Source organism: Rousettus aegyptiacus, unplaced genomic scaffold (assembly GCF_014176215.1).
Source record: "Rousettus aegyptiacus isolate mRouAeg1 unplaced genomic scaffold, mRouAeg1.p scaffold_m13_p_11, whole genome shotgun sequence".
Taxonomy (NCBI): Eukaryota; Metazoa; Chordata; class Mammalia; order Chiroptera; family Pteropodidae; genus Rousettus; species Rousettus aegyptiacus.
The window spans coordinates 16,850,633-16,865,171 of record NW_023416286.1 but is presented as its reverse complement, the minus strand read 5'-3'; the positions used below and the strand labels follow the sequence as shown (position 1 = coordinate 16,865,171).

Here is a 14,539-nt window from a genome sequence, read left to right as displayed (position 1 = left end):
GGGAACAATAACAACAAAGGAAATATAAAGAAATGTAAATTTTGAGTACCATACATTTAGTGGCGAAAAAAAAACAAAAACAAAAACAAACAAAAAAAACCCTCTAGAATACAAATGCCATTTAATTTGGCATCTAGTGCCTTATACTATACCATGCAAATGATGTGCATGTGCGTGCGCACATCTGCTGTGGAAGTATTAGACTTAATTCTTAGGAGGATAATCTAACTATGTATCCTGCTCTCTCCCAATTAAGACAACAGAACAAAATGGATGCATCAGAGTGGCTTTATTATAAGGGATAAAGTACTTTAAATGCTTATTAACAATAATTTATTTGCCTGCCCTCCACATTCTTTACTCCTTCCCACAGGCTGAAATTCAATTATAGTATCAAATTAGGATGTGTTATAAAATCAGTATCAACCATTCAGATAAAAGCAAAGACAAAGCAACAAGTAGAAGGAACCTGGTGATCCACACAACAGTCTGGAGCAGAACTGCCTTAAGCAATTCTGTCTGATGTGAGAGAAAGAAAAGCTTTCTATCTTTTTAAGCCACATTACTTTTGTTCCAATTACAGCAGCTGAACCAATATCCTAAAAAAATTATACCATTCCAGAAGCTTTTTAGAATCCTTGAATGTTCAACTAGATGCTTGTCCATTTGTTTTGCTTTGTTGCAGAAAATATGTATTGAAAGAGGTACTGTATGTGCATTAAAGGCAGGGAAGCACACATTCTAACCAAAATAATGCTGGATGTGTTTGTGATTTAAATAAATAGGATCGAATCACACCCAATTACTCAGATTTGACTAGATTATATAGGAAAAAGCTTCCAATAAAATTATAACATTTTCAGTAAAACTGAATGGTTTATTTCTTAAATCTCTTTCCTAAAATGTAATGCAGCCTTAGCTCTTATTCATAATGAATTAAAAAAAAAAAAAAAAAAAACCCAAGAACACATAACTAGTAACAGGCCCTTATAGATTCATTTCAGTTTCCTCCTTCCCAGTAGACTTAACAAAAGTTCTAAGGCTCAACATTTAGCCCTCAAATTCCCCTCTCTCCCTAAGATTTTTACCCTTTAATAATTACAATCCTCGGTTATTTTTCTGATTTTTTCCCAAAAATAATGGTTAAAAATCCGGGGATACCCAAAATGATATCATCTGATCAAGAAAAGGCATATGAAAGAAATCTGCCTATCCTAGAATTTGCTACTTGGCCTTAGAGAAAAACCAATGCACTGTTATAGCACCTGTATCTTTCTGCCTAATGTTAGAGCTTTATTAAAAATGATGTACTAAATGTAACTGAATTATTTACTTTAAAATGATTAATTTTATGGTCTGTGAATTTCACCTCAATAAAAAAAAATATACAAACCTTAGCAAAAGCCAAGCCCTTTACCAATCCAGTTAAGGAAAATTCTAAGAAAGAACAAAGACTAAGTTGGAAGTAGGAGACAAAAGGTAATGATGATAATAATGGATCAATTCAGAGTCTGATATCCAAAAAGAAAGAATAGAGACATAAAAGAGAAAAAATTATCAAAGAAATAATAACACTTCTGAAACTTAAAGGTTATGAGTGTCAACTGCACAAAGGATTGGCATCCCTTACCCCCACCTTTTTTAAGGGTCAACTGTATATACAAATATCGAATCAAAATGAATATGTTGTTTATATGCTATATGTCAATTATATCTCAATTAATACACATACACTAACCCAACAGGAGTGTTGTTCAAGTAGTTTATACTGTGACACCATTTATACACTTAAAAATTGAGGACCCTTAAGAACTTTCGTTTTTTTGGCTTATATCTCTCTGTTGATGTTTATCAAAAGAAAAGCCAGGAGAGTATAAACCCAGAAATCAAGAGGAACATGAAGAATGTTCAACAATATCAAAGAAAAATTAAAAACCAACGATTGGATTTGGAAGATGAGGGAGTTATTAGTAACCTTATTAAGAATGGATAAATCAGAAGCCAGATTATAATAGATTAAGGATTAAAAAGGAGGTAGAGAAGTCAAGGAAAAATCAGAAACAATTTCTAAATTTGCTGTGAGATAAATTAAGAAAGTCACTTGAGAGGGAAACATGGTATGTGGGGGTAAAGATATGAGTTTTTCCATTTTTTTATTTCATTTATTTAGAATGGGTGAATTAGAGAGGCAGAGTCAAACAACCATCACCACTATCTAATATCGGAACATTTTTATCATCCAAAACAGAAACCCCATACTCACTGGCATCTCCTCCTACCCCTAAACCCTAGCAACCACTATTTCTGTTTCTATGAGATTGCCTATTCTGAACATTTCATATAAATAGAATTATGCAATAAGTGACCTTTTGTGTCTGGCTTCTTTCACTTAGCATGTCTTCAAGGTTGATCATGTTGTAGCATGTCTCAGAATTTCATTCCGTTATAAGGCTAAATAATATTCTATTGTATGGATATGCCAGTTTGTTTATCCAACAGCTGATGGACACTGAGCTGTTTCTACCTTTGATTATTATAAATAATGCTATTACATTTTATGTGGACTTGTTTCATTTCTTTGGGGGCCACAGGTTAACTGTTTAACTTCTTGAGAAACTGCCAAACTATTTTCCATAGTAGCTGTATCACTTTATGTTCCCATCAGCAATCTATGAAGGTTCCAGTTTCTCTACACTCTCAACATTTGTTATTATCCATCTTTTTTATTACCATCATTATGGTTTTGATTTGCATTTCCTTAATGACTAATGATGGTGAACATCTTTTAATGTACTTATTGGCCATTTGTTAGTCTTCTTTGGAGAAATATCTTTTCAATCCTTTAACCACTTTTTAATTGGGTTTTTTTTTTTATTTTAACAGTTCTTTGTATATTCTGGATACTGGGACCTTATCAGATAAAGGATTTGTAAATATTTTCTCCTATTCTGTTACTGTCTTTTCTTGATAGTATCCTTTGAAGCACAAATATTTTTAATTTTGGTGAAGTCAAATTTATCTAATTTTTCTTTGCATGTACTTTGGGTGTCATGTCTAAGAAACCACTGCCTAATCCAAGGTCATAAGTATTTTTATTTCATTTTTGTATACAGTGTCAGGTAAGAGTCCAACTTCAATTTATTCTAAGTGGCTACTGATTTGTCCGGTGCCATTTGTTGAAAAGATTTTTCTTTCCCCATTAAACTATGTTGGCTCCACTGTTGAAAATCAATTGACCATAAATGTATGGGTTTTGTTTCTGGACTCTCAATTTTATCTGGACTCTCAATTTTATCCAGTGATCTATATGATCTATATGACTATCCTTACTGTACTTTACTTTTTTTTCTTAATCCCACACTATAGTGTAAAGAGCAACAGATTTAAAATAAAAAGAAATCAATGATCAAGTCCCAGCTCTGCCTCTTAACTTAGAAATTGTCTATACTAAGCTTAATTTTCCTTACTCTCACAGAATTGGGAATTGAGCTGTGAAATTACCTTGTAAACAATAAAAAGTAATACAATTAAGTTTAACACATATTTTAATGATTATGCTCAACTTTAAATTACTTTAGTATCTAGTAATAACAGAAAGTAACAGTAAGAAAGTACCTAACACATAGTAGGCCCTCAATAAAGTTATTTGAGTGAAACTAAGCACTTTCCAGTTGTTTTGTATTCTTTTTATTCATTTTCTATGATTTAAGATTATAAGGAAACAATTTATAAATTTAAAATTATCATACTTCAGGTTCTTTCTTTAGCAATTATTTCTTTGGAAAAAAATTAAGTAAATTTCCCTTAGCCTATTTCTCACTTTTTAATATTATCCAATATAAAGCATTTAGATAGAGTTCTCCTCATGATATTTAATAAGTAAAGGAAAATTAAGAAAGTCAAAGTGAATTTTATAAACTTTAGTAACAATCTGATTTTAGTTGGTAGTTCCTACAGTTACACTTTATAGTTACAATGTATACACCCTTTAAGTTTAAAAAAATACTTTTGGGGGGTGCTAGTAGTTTAAGATTGATATAGGTTCAGAAGAGCAATTACTTTGCAATTAGCAATATGGAAATAATTTCTTTACCAAAGATTACTCCAAGACATTTCAAAGGTGAGGTCTAATTTTTTAACAACTTTATTGACGAATAATTACCTACCATAAAATTTACCCAGTTAAAAAGTACCCAATTATTTTTAGTAAATTTAGAGTTGTACAACCATCACCACCACCCAGTTTTAGAATCTCTCCTGCCCATTTGCAGCCAGTTCCCAGTCCACCCCCAGGCAACCACTAATCTACTTTATGGACATTTCATAAAAAACAGAATCATATAATATATGATCTAGTTCATCTAGCATAATGTTCTGGAGATCCATCCATGTTGAAGCATATCAGTAGTTCATTCTGCTAAATAATATTCCACGTTTCTTGATGTCTTTATTAAACAACCCACAATTATGTCCTTTTTTATAAGGGGGTGAAAAAAATTAGTTGTCAAAAATATCTACTCCTTGTATATTCCATACTACTGCCACTATCTTTCTAAAATCCCAATCTGATCACTGTTTCCTCTACTAAAATCTCTTCAATGGTTACCATCAACCTATAAGGCAAAGTCCAAGTTCTTCGGCAGAGCATACATGATGGGCCATGCCAATCTCTCCAGTCTCATTTCCTGCCACTTCATTCTTGAACACTCTGCCAACTATCAGAAATGAGGTTCTTCCATGCTCTCTTCTATCACTTTTATGCCTTTGCACCCATCTACTTCATAAACTCGAATTAATCTTTCAAAGTCCAAGTTGAGACATCATTTCCCAGTGCCAGCCTCACTTTCCCAGCAGTTACGTCATGCTGTAACTGTTTACCTCTCTCTCTTACAAACTCATGATCTCAGCGCCTAACCTGTGTCTGAATCACTCGTGTTCCATAAGTATTTGTTCAATTAAAGTGAATACATTCTGACCTCTAGTATTCTTTATGCTCACTTCATTAAGGAAGATCAATTGCACTCTAAAACTGATGGTGAAAAGAATCTAACAAAAGTAGTATACCACAATTTCGAGGTCTAGGGCAGTGGTCCACAAAATACGGTATACTCCAGGGGTCAGCAAACTATGCCCCACCAGCAAATCTAGTCCACAGTTTGTTTTGGCAAATAAAATTTTATTGAAGACAGCCACATTCATTCATTTAAAATATTGTCTATGGCTGTTTTCGCTTTAAAATGGAACTCAATAGTTCCAACCAAGACCATATAGGATAAAAACTAAAATATTTACTATGTGGCCCTTAAAAGAAGTTTGCCAACCCACATATAATATATCATGATGCAGAGTGTGAGGAAAGAAAATATGAGAACTTCCTCTGCATAAGTTTTTTCACCTCATCTTTTCAATTTCAATTTTTGCATGTTTTCTAACATTAATAGAGCAGTGACGGTTATAATTCCTAAATGTCAAAATGTACATACACTGGGGATGGTGCATGCCCAAATTATTATTTCTAATATAAAATTTTTCTAAAATAATAATATGTGACTCAATTTAAAAAAAAAAAAAACCCTAGTAAGTCTTAGGATAGGTTTTACAGTTTGAAAATTTAGCAATAAAGATTATTATAAGAACGAATGGGTTCTGTAAGTGCTTCAAGCACAGAAAAAGAGGCCTAGACTTAAACTTTTTCCAAACCAAAATGCTCTAAACATCTCTAAAGAATCTTTTCAAGGGGCTGAAAATGTTACTTAAATAATGTAGGCAATACTAATATTCTTCAAGTTGAATGGAATAAAATATGATCTACGTAACTCCAAACTGCTACAAAGATGGCTACTTTTTAAAAAAATTATAACAAATCAAATCTAAATTTGTCTTTCCAAATCCTGAAGCCCAATTGCCTGATATATAATAGATATATAACTATATAAACAAAGAAAATACCTGACTAGCTAATTTTTTTAATCTATCTATACTTAACAACATAACGTGATTTTGTAAGCAAAGTGTTTCTTAACTATGATAGCAAAGTCTTTCCCTTTAAGACAACAGATACTGACCTCAGGTTCTGAAGGACCCAGGAAATACCGAATTCCTCCCTTTATAGATCTTAAAGTTAGGAGGGAAGTTTCTAATAATACAAAAATTGGGGTCTGATCATCATCGACAAGTTTAGAAGCTAAAGTTAATTTACCAATTGAACCTGTATCTGTCAGGTTAGGGATATCATTCTATGTTGAATCATATTCTCCAACAAATAGTCACAGCCCCCAGAGAGAACTACACTCTACTCTGCTCACCTTTAAGGCTTTTTTCTGAGGCCTTCTGAGATGACTAGCATCAGACTTTTGAGGAAGGCTAGCCATTAGACAAGGCTTTTCCCCACGATCTGACTGCTTGAAGTGACATCCAGGATCAGGTCGATCCTGTATCCAGGAATCATGACCCTCCCTGAGGCACCAGTCATCATGAGACAGTCAGTGCACTTTGGCACTTCTTGAAAACCACTGGGCTGCTCCTTTAGCTGAAAGGAAAAAAAACATCAAAACCACAACAAACAAAACAAGGGGGGAAAAATCAGTAATTCAACCTGAAAAGACAGAGCGTGGGGAAAAATATACCAAAATAGCCTTGTCTAGATCAAAATGTAGCCTTGCCTTGATATAAAGATTAGAGTTTCAATATTGTTCCAGTCACTGCAAAGTTTATTCCTAGCATACAAATCTAAAAATTTTTTTAATCCATTGTATTACATCTGAAAAGCACAACTGAAAGTGGAAATTACATAAAATAACTATTTATGGAATACAGCTAATTAAGTATAAGGAAGGTATTTATAAATGACTTGCAGCCTAAGGCTTATGTGAGTGTGCCTCATCGCGGACCAAGTACTCAACTTTTTCATGCTCTTGTATTGTAATGTGGATTTAGAGAGGCACAAAATATACCTAACAGGCTGACTTTAACTGAGTTTATTTGGACAAAAACTGCCAATGCAGTTAAAGCCAACCTACTACAATTCTTAATTACACACTGATAAACAGAAGGAATTAACCTCGCATCCTCTTTAACTGGCTTGACACTAGTATAAGGTGTACCCGCTCCATACACAATGCCCTTGTCCCAGCATTCTGATTTTCAGTGTTCATACTTGTTTGAAATAAGCAATTTTAAATGTTCACATCACTATGAACTTAAATTTAAAACGTAAAACATCTGATAAATAAAGCTGATTTAACCTGCTTCAAAATAAAAATTCTAATTATTGAAATCCAGAAATAAACTCCACTTATTTGTTTTTAAATACAAAATAATTTTCCTAAGACATAATGTTGAAAGGCAAGAAAAATCTGAGGTTATTGTTCTTAAAGTTGGCTCACAATTCCTTAAAACATCTGTACCCTCAAGATAGATACTTTATCAAATAGTTATTTTATATTCCTTTCTACTACTACTTATCCAATAGCCCCAGTCAATTAACACTACCAATATCCACATAGATTCTCAAGTTGGAACCCTCAAAATGCTGTCATTTTTGTTTTGTTTTTCTTATTTGAGAATATGATTAAAGCTATAAACTTGATCCTGAGAAAAATGTGCATATACAGAGATGGGCAACATCTGGATAAGATTTCAGGGAATTCTGAGAACTTCTGAAGTCCAATCCCAGACCCTGGGTTCAAAACCCCTGTAAATCACTGCTTTTTTTCTCCTACCTTATTGTCTTTGAAGACCTCCCTAGCATGCCTACCGAATTTCAGATTTCTGCCTTCCTATCCAGCACTTGGCTTAGTTTTGGCATGCCCCATGCCCCATGTTTTTCCTGAATTGTTGCATGTAGTTTGTGAATTCTTCCCAGTTCACCATCTTCAACCTATTTTCTTTCACCTTGCTGACAGAATAAGCTTATTAAAATGCAAATTTGAGCATGTGATTCACCTGCTTAACATCTTCAATACCTCCTCCCCTGTAAATGTTAACAGAATCGCATGTCCAGTCTCCTTAGGGTGATTATCATCTGACCTCTTCCTACATTTCAAGAATCCACTCCTCCTACCTACTATTTCCACACACCACTCAGGTAATCTGTAGTTGCCCAATACACTGTTTTCGTGCCTTCACACTTTTGCGTACTGTTTCCTCTTCATGAAATATCATGGCTCATTTCCTTATTCATCCTTCAAAACTTAGCTCTTCTATCCTCTCTCAGAACCTTCTGTTTATTTATACCATGAGATTTATCTCAATATATTACAAAGGCTTATTTACTTGCATATCTTCAGACAATATGTTTTCTAAGGACAAGAGCCTTGCTTAATTCCACCTTTGCATTTCTAGGAACCAGAACACAGGAGTACTAAATATAAATGTATGGTATGTCACTATTCCTATATACAACCAGTTACTATGCACTACAAGAAAAATTATTGCCGAACTAACCTAAAATATTCTTTAAAAATTCAAAATCAGAACAATTCCTTATGGAAGGGTATTTAAGCAGCAACTCTCCAGAAAGCAAAAATTAAATGTAACTATCACCAATTATTTATAAACTGTCCTCATCTGGATCAAGTATATACATACATATATTTTTTAAATAATGCTACTTATGGACATTGAACCAGGAATTAAAGCATAAGGATAACAGAATAATATTATGTTGTTCTTTAGACAAAAACTCCTAAGCCATGGATAGCAGATGTGACAAATAATACGAATTAATTACTCTCTTTTTCTTATCCTCTCTTCCTCTATCCCATCTCAGAGTCTAAGAGTCTTCCTCAATACAGCAAACCATAAGCAGTAACTAGATTGACTGCAGTTGGCACAGAAGTTAATATTTCAAGGTTATCTAATAATTGATTCTAAACTACATCTAACAAGATAAAAAGTATTCACAGAAGACCTATTCCATTTCCCTTAGAAATACAATCCTGAGTTTAATAATTCTAAAGATCGAGAATTTTTATCTTAAAGTATTTTGCTGGCTTTGTAAATCAAAAACAGTTTTAACTTGTTTATTGTTAAAGTTATTCATTTTCACATGTATTTTTTGTAGTTTTTAAAATAAATATATTTGTTGATATACTATGTTCTAAAACTTAGTCTAAAACTATGATTTCCAAATCTGTGCATCAAAATCAATTGGGACACTCCCAAAAATACAGATCCCCAGTTCCTTACCCAGATCAACTGAAACAAAATTTCCCAAATTAGAGCTGAGGTATATGTATTTTATAAAACACCCTAGGTGGTTATGATGTAGCCATTTGGAAACTACTGTTCTAAATATCACAGTAGTTTAATTTATATATGGAAGAGCCACAATCAGTAAGAGTAATAGAAATGTCTGTATTAGAAATTTTCCTTACATGTGTAGTGCTTATTGGTTCTGACAACCTAACAAATGCTGGATAAAAGTTGCTTCCCCTTCTGAATAAAAACTATTTTGATATATTGTACCATAGATTTCTAGAGAGTATATTAGTTATTATAGCTATATAGCTTCAATAAAGAGTAATCAGCCTGTAGTGTCTATCTACAGGCAATTCTTCAGAGTTTTTCTTTACACATGACCTTGAAAAAAGATATATTCAATAAAAGTATTACAAATGTGAATTGCTGAAAATTCACTACAGGTATTAAATTGAAATATTTCATCAACTCCTTTTAATTGTGCATTTTTATTACATACATTTTCTATGTACTAATAATTGCATACATTATTACATTTGCATAATGTATACATTTCTATAGCACACCAGAAGTAATAATTCCAGAGAATAAGAGAACTGAGTCAAAAATGTAGGTAAAAAAAAACAAATACAAATGATCTACATCCAACAAATTCTTGGAAAGCTGCATTGATAGAGACTAACAAATACAGTAATGCTGTACATACATTTAGAACATTCGAATCAGAAACCCGTTAAGGAACTAATCTTGATGTTGCTATTGAGCCCCTAGTAGTATAAATATGAAAGGCACCACTACTAAGAAATAAATATGAAAACTCAAAAGCACTTACACACAGATCTGTTTGATACATTCTATCATACTACAGTGATATCCCTCAGATTCCTTAGTGGTCTTTTTAAAAAAGAAAAAAAAAAGAGTACCCTAAAATTCTAAGTATACTAGGGGAAAAAAACAACTATTTTAAATATGTGTTTTAAGTTTTAAATGACACAATTTAAATAGTTTCTGGTACATATTTTTAGAGATTTAAGTGAATAAAAACATTTTATGCAGGCAAAGACAAATGTGGGGTTTTTTTTTTTCACTATTTCAGATATTAGAAATAGATTAATAAATTCTGGATTGTTTTTTAATCAGTACAGATCATGAAGTGTTAAATACAAACTTTACTTACAGGTCTTAATTATCCTTGATTATAGATCAGATTATCCTTATAAAAGCTAAAACCATTTACATTGCCCAGAATTATCCAGAAAAATCGCTAATATCAATCAACATCTCAAAGACCAATGGGACTTCCGCATCAACTTTTGAGAATTGAGATGAAAAGATAACACCCCAATTCTACAGCCACTTAAACATATAAATGAGATTACCCTGACACTTTTTTTTCCCTAAAAGCACATGCCCTCTCAGAATACCTGCCAAGAGGTTATAAAAGTAATTGTCTTTGTCTGTCTTAAAAAGCTGAGAAAGCTCATTAAAGGCAAAACTTTTAATGTCAAAGGCCAACAGTTTATTTGACTGCAAATATCTTCTAAAATGTTAGCCTCCAAGGCAATCATAAGATTGATAGAGATGCAGAAAGATTCTTCAGCATATAAAAATCTCAATATTTGAAAGATAATACTACTATTAGCACTTTCAAGGAAGAGAAAAATAACTGCTACACTTTCCTGGAATGCCATTCATCACCAAGAAGGTACTGGCAAGATTTCTTCTGGCTACTTTATTGAGTGATATAGTTAGCCACATGTTCCTGGAATCACAGTACAGAATAGTTTTCCATTGCAAAACATTACTAGAGAGGACCACTGCAGGAATAAAGACCAGGAAAAAAATCTCTTTCAATAACTCTAATTATGATACGGTGATTCTACCAAAACATCTAATATATCAGTAATATAGCATGATGAATGGTACTATGAATATTTGGCCACGAGTATGCTTATCAACATCAAAGATTACTACTATGGCAGTAAATAATCTAGTTTTCTTGTGTATCAGAATTCAAAGTCCCATCTAATTTACTCTTCATAAGCGAAAATATCGCTAACAACCAGTTTTATCAAATAGCTCCATTTTAAAAGAGGCAAAAAAAATATATACACATACTTTTCCAACACAAATGGTTACAAAAGTCCTAAAGAGTTATCAAAAATAGCATACCAGAAACACTCATGATACTTAAGACATTGGTCTGGACATTATTAAATGAGGTCAAGAAAAGGTAATTACAGTTATGAATTAAAGTAAAATTATCACATACAGCTCAAGATTTTTGTCCATATTACAAAGCAAACTACCACTCTTCTAACTCCTAACGCACCTCCAAGTGATGAGCTGTCACAGAGGAAATAGTATCCTTAAATTATTTTGACAAACAAGTTATAGGAAATTGGGTCATTGTGTCCAGCATGAACTTAGCCAGGTCAGAGGCAATGTGGTATCAAATTTTCCCATCAACTACTTTCTAGGCTCAAAACAACTTTATACCAGACTTCTTCAAAAACATCACAGATATAAATTATAAGCCACATCCTCTACCAAACCATCCACAAGATCTTTGAATTTAATCAAAATTAAATGACTATAAAAATTCACACAGGACTTGACACTTACACAAGATTGGTAATAGTAACCCCCCCCCCCCTCTTTAATGCTCCCATACACTTAGTACGCATCTCTGTTTTATCGAACTATTTAGTAAGCGATCTCCCTCATAAGATTGTGAACTTGAGAACTGGAAATCCACCCTATTTATCTTGGTTATCCTCACTGCCTAGAAATGCCCTGGTCATAATAGTCATTCACAGCACATGGAGTGAATAAGAACATAATACCTATGACACAACTGCATAGAAAGCTGAAGTAGACAAACAGGAAAACAGGTTAACGGAAGATACATTTTAAGAACACAAAACACAGAATTAGAGAGGCAGTAGATGCATCAGGGGGAAACCACTGGTCTGGTGGGCATTTGCCTCCCTGGATCTCAATTTCCTCATTTATAAAAGAGATAGACTAGATGAGCTGTATGCTTCCTCATATGCCATAAGGATGGGTTTAAAGTAGCAAGAATACTTATTCCTGAAAAACAGCACTAACAGAACAGATATAATATACCTTGTAAGAGAATATAAATCTAGAGCACAAGATATTATACAAGTGAGATACGCAACTGTGTAAATGGAAACAGGTCATATCACTAGCAGCTACAGTCACTTAAGATTCATATATACACACGTAACTAATGTGAAAATTACTAACACATTCACTCATTCAATAAATCTAAAAAGAATCAAGTTTTGCCAAAAGCAAAGAGTAAGAGATCTGAAGTAAGAGACATAAAGGCAAAATTCTATTTGTTATTCCCTAGTAGAAATCACATTATAGATCATATGTAGCATACATGCACACACACATACATACACAAAAGAACAAAAAAAGCATCTTGATGACTTTTAAGAATTGAAAGGCTCCTTAAAATAAATCTCATAATTTAATTATCTGAGCTAGAACATTGACTGATATATCACAACATTTTAGCAAAACTTAAGCTTGGACAATATGCCCCAAAAAGGTATACTATCTCTCTTCCCCACAACATGAGTCTTATTGGGACATTAAGAAACAAAAGATCAAAGACATTAGTCCTAAACTCGAAAATCAAAACAACTCATAGACCTATGTTCCAACTACATAACCAAAATAAACCTTTACTTTAAAATAAACTAACCTCCTGCCTCAGATAATAAGTGGTAATAATCAATTTTAATTTTGTCTATAATCGATAGTTTTTAAATGTAAGTTCTGTTCTCAGTACTATGCTAAATACTGTAGAACATATAAGAGAAGTAAGATTTTCCCACAGGAATATCTTCCCAACCTACTAGCAAGGTACTTTTAGGCTACTGTAAGCACATAGTCTCGTTTCTATAATATCCTTCCCAAAAACCTAGGAAGAAAAGTGAGCAGTTCCAATATCTAAGTATATTTAAAGGTATTTTAAAAGATAGAGGAGATCCAATAAAACAGACATTACAAACAAAACAGATCTAGATATATGGAAACAAGAACAAGTCTACAAAGGCAGTAAGACAGAGCATGGATAATCTCACATGTGGAATATTTTACAATAAAAAATAGAATTACCTTTTCAGTCATCACAACTACAAATCAAAATTAAGGATAAAATGAAACAAACCATCAAAAGACTTCTAACTTACACAAAATATAACTGAAGAATTATTATGAGTTCTATAATATTTCTGATCCAATTATTAATACGTCAATCTTTCTCAAATTTTCAAAAGGAACGTAAAGTGGGAAAAATCAATTTGAGAGTTTCAAATTTAAAGTTAAGCAACACTTCTATTGCACATTGATGTACATGAGCAACCTCTACCTGTTCCTGATAATGGCAGGACATCATACATGTGACTAAGTTCAAGAAAGCCCCAAAACCCATTAAAGTCAGCTATGGAGCATTCCAAGGCTACTAATTATGCATACACTATACATTACTTAAATATGAATTTTAATCTCCCTGAATTTTTCAGCTCTATCTCTATGAATTGAAGCCTAAATTCCCTTTAATATTAACTGCTCAAACAAAACAATTCTGGCTCTCCTCCCTCCTCTCAGGCAATCACAATTCTTTCTAGTTCCAGTGCTTCATGGCAGAATAAATGTTCTTTACAGCCTACCAAGTACTTTCACATACATTCTTCCAACAATCCTATGAGGTAAGGCAAGAATTATCATCTTTCTTTCATGGACAAGGATAGAGATTTAGAAATGTTAGATACAAAGTTCAATGCCAGAAAGTAATTGAACAAAGACTAGAATCCACATGTCCTGACTCCACGTCCAATATGCATTTCACAATGTCACACAAATGAAAAGTATTTCTAAAAATTACTAAACTTAACTGCACTCTTCTACTTAATCAAAACCTTTGTAAATACAGTGAGAACTAAAGTTAAGATTCTAAAGCAAATGCAAAAAGTAAAGTAAGTAGTCTAAATAACCTCCTTTCTATAGCAACATATTTTTAGGATAATAGTTCTAGAACAGTTCAAATATTATAATAAAAACAATTTAAAGTTAAAATAATTCTATTGTATTCATCCTGTCATACCACACACAACCAACTCTGTATGATGCATGCTAGTAGAGAATTGGTGAGGTTAGCTATAAATTATTATACTATATTTGACTTATAATAAAAATGTCTCAAAACCTTCATTTTTCCTAGTCTTAACTTCCTCATGACTTTGTTATACCCTAAGTCTAGGAGTGTCCACAGTGGAGTATACATGATAATACACTG

General features: G+C 32.8%; 1 protein-coding gene across 2 annotated transcripts in view; it reads right to left on the bottom strand.

Moving 5' to 3' along the window:
- Positions 1-14,539, bottom strand: part of INTS6 (integrator complex subunit 6) — an 82,375-nt gene that overhangs the window by 47,886 nt on the left and 19,950 nt on the right. The window contains exon 1 of one of the 2 annotated variants that reach the window (XM_016143076.2): positions 6,306-10,164. The exons of the other annotated variant lie outside the window; for it this stretch is intronic. Within the exon in view, the coding sequence (XP_015998562.1) occupies positions 6,306-6,371 (66 nt within the window). The 5' untranslated portion in view covers positions 6,372-10,164. Of the gene's footprint in view, positions 1-6,305; positions 10,165-14,539 lie in introns of those variants that run through there. 2 annotated transcript variants of the gene reach the window in all.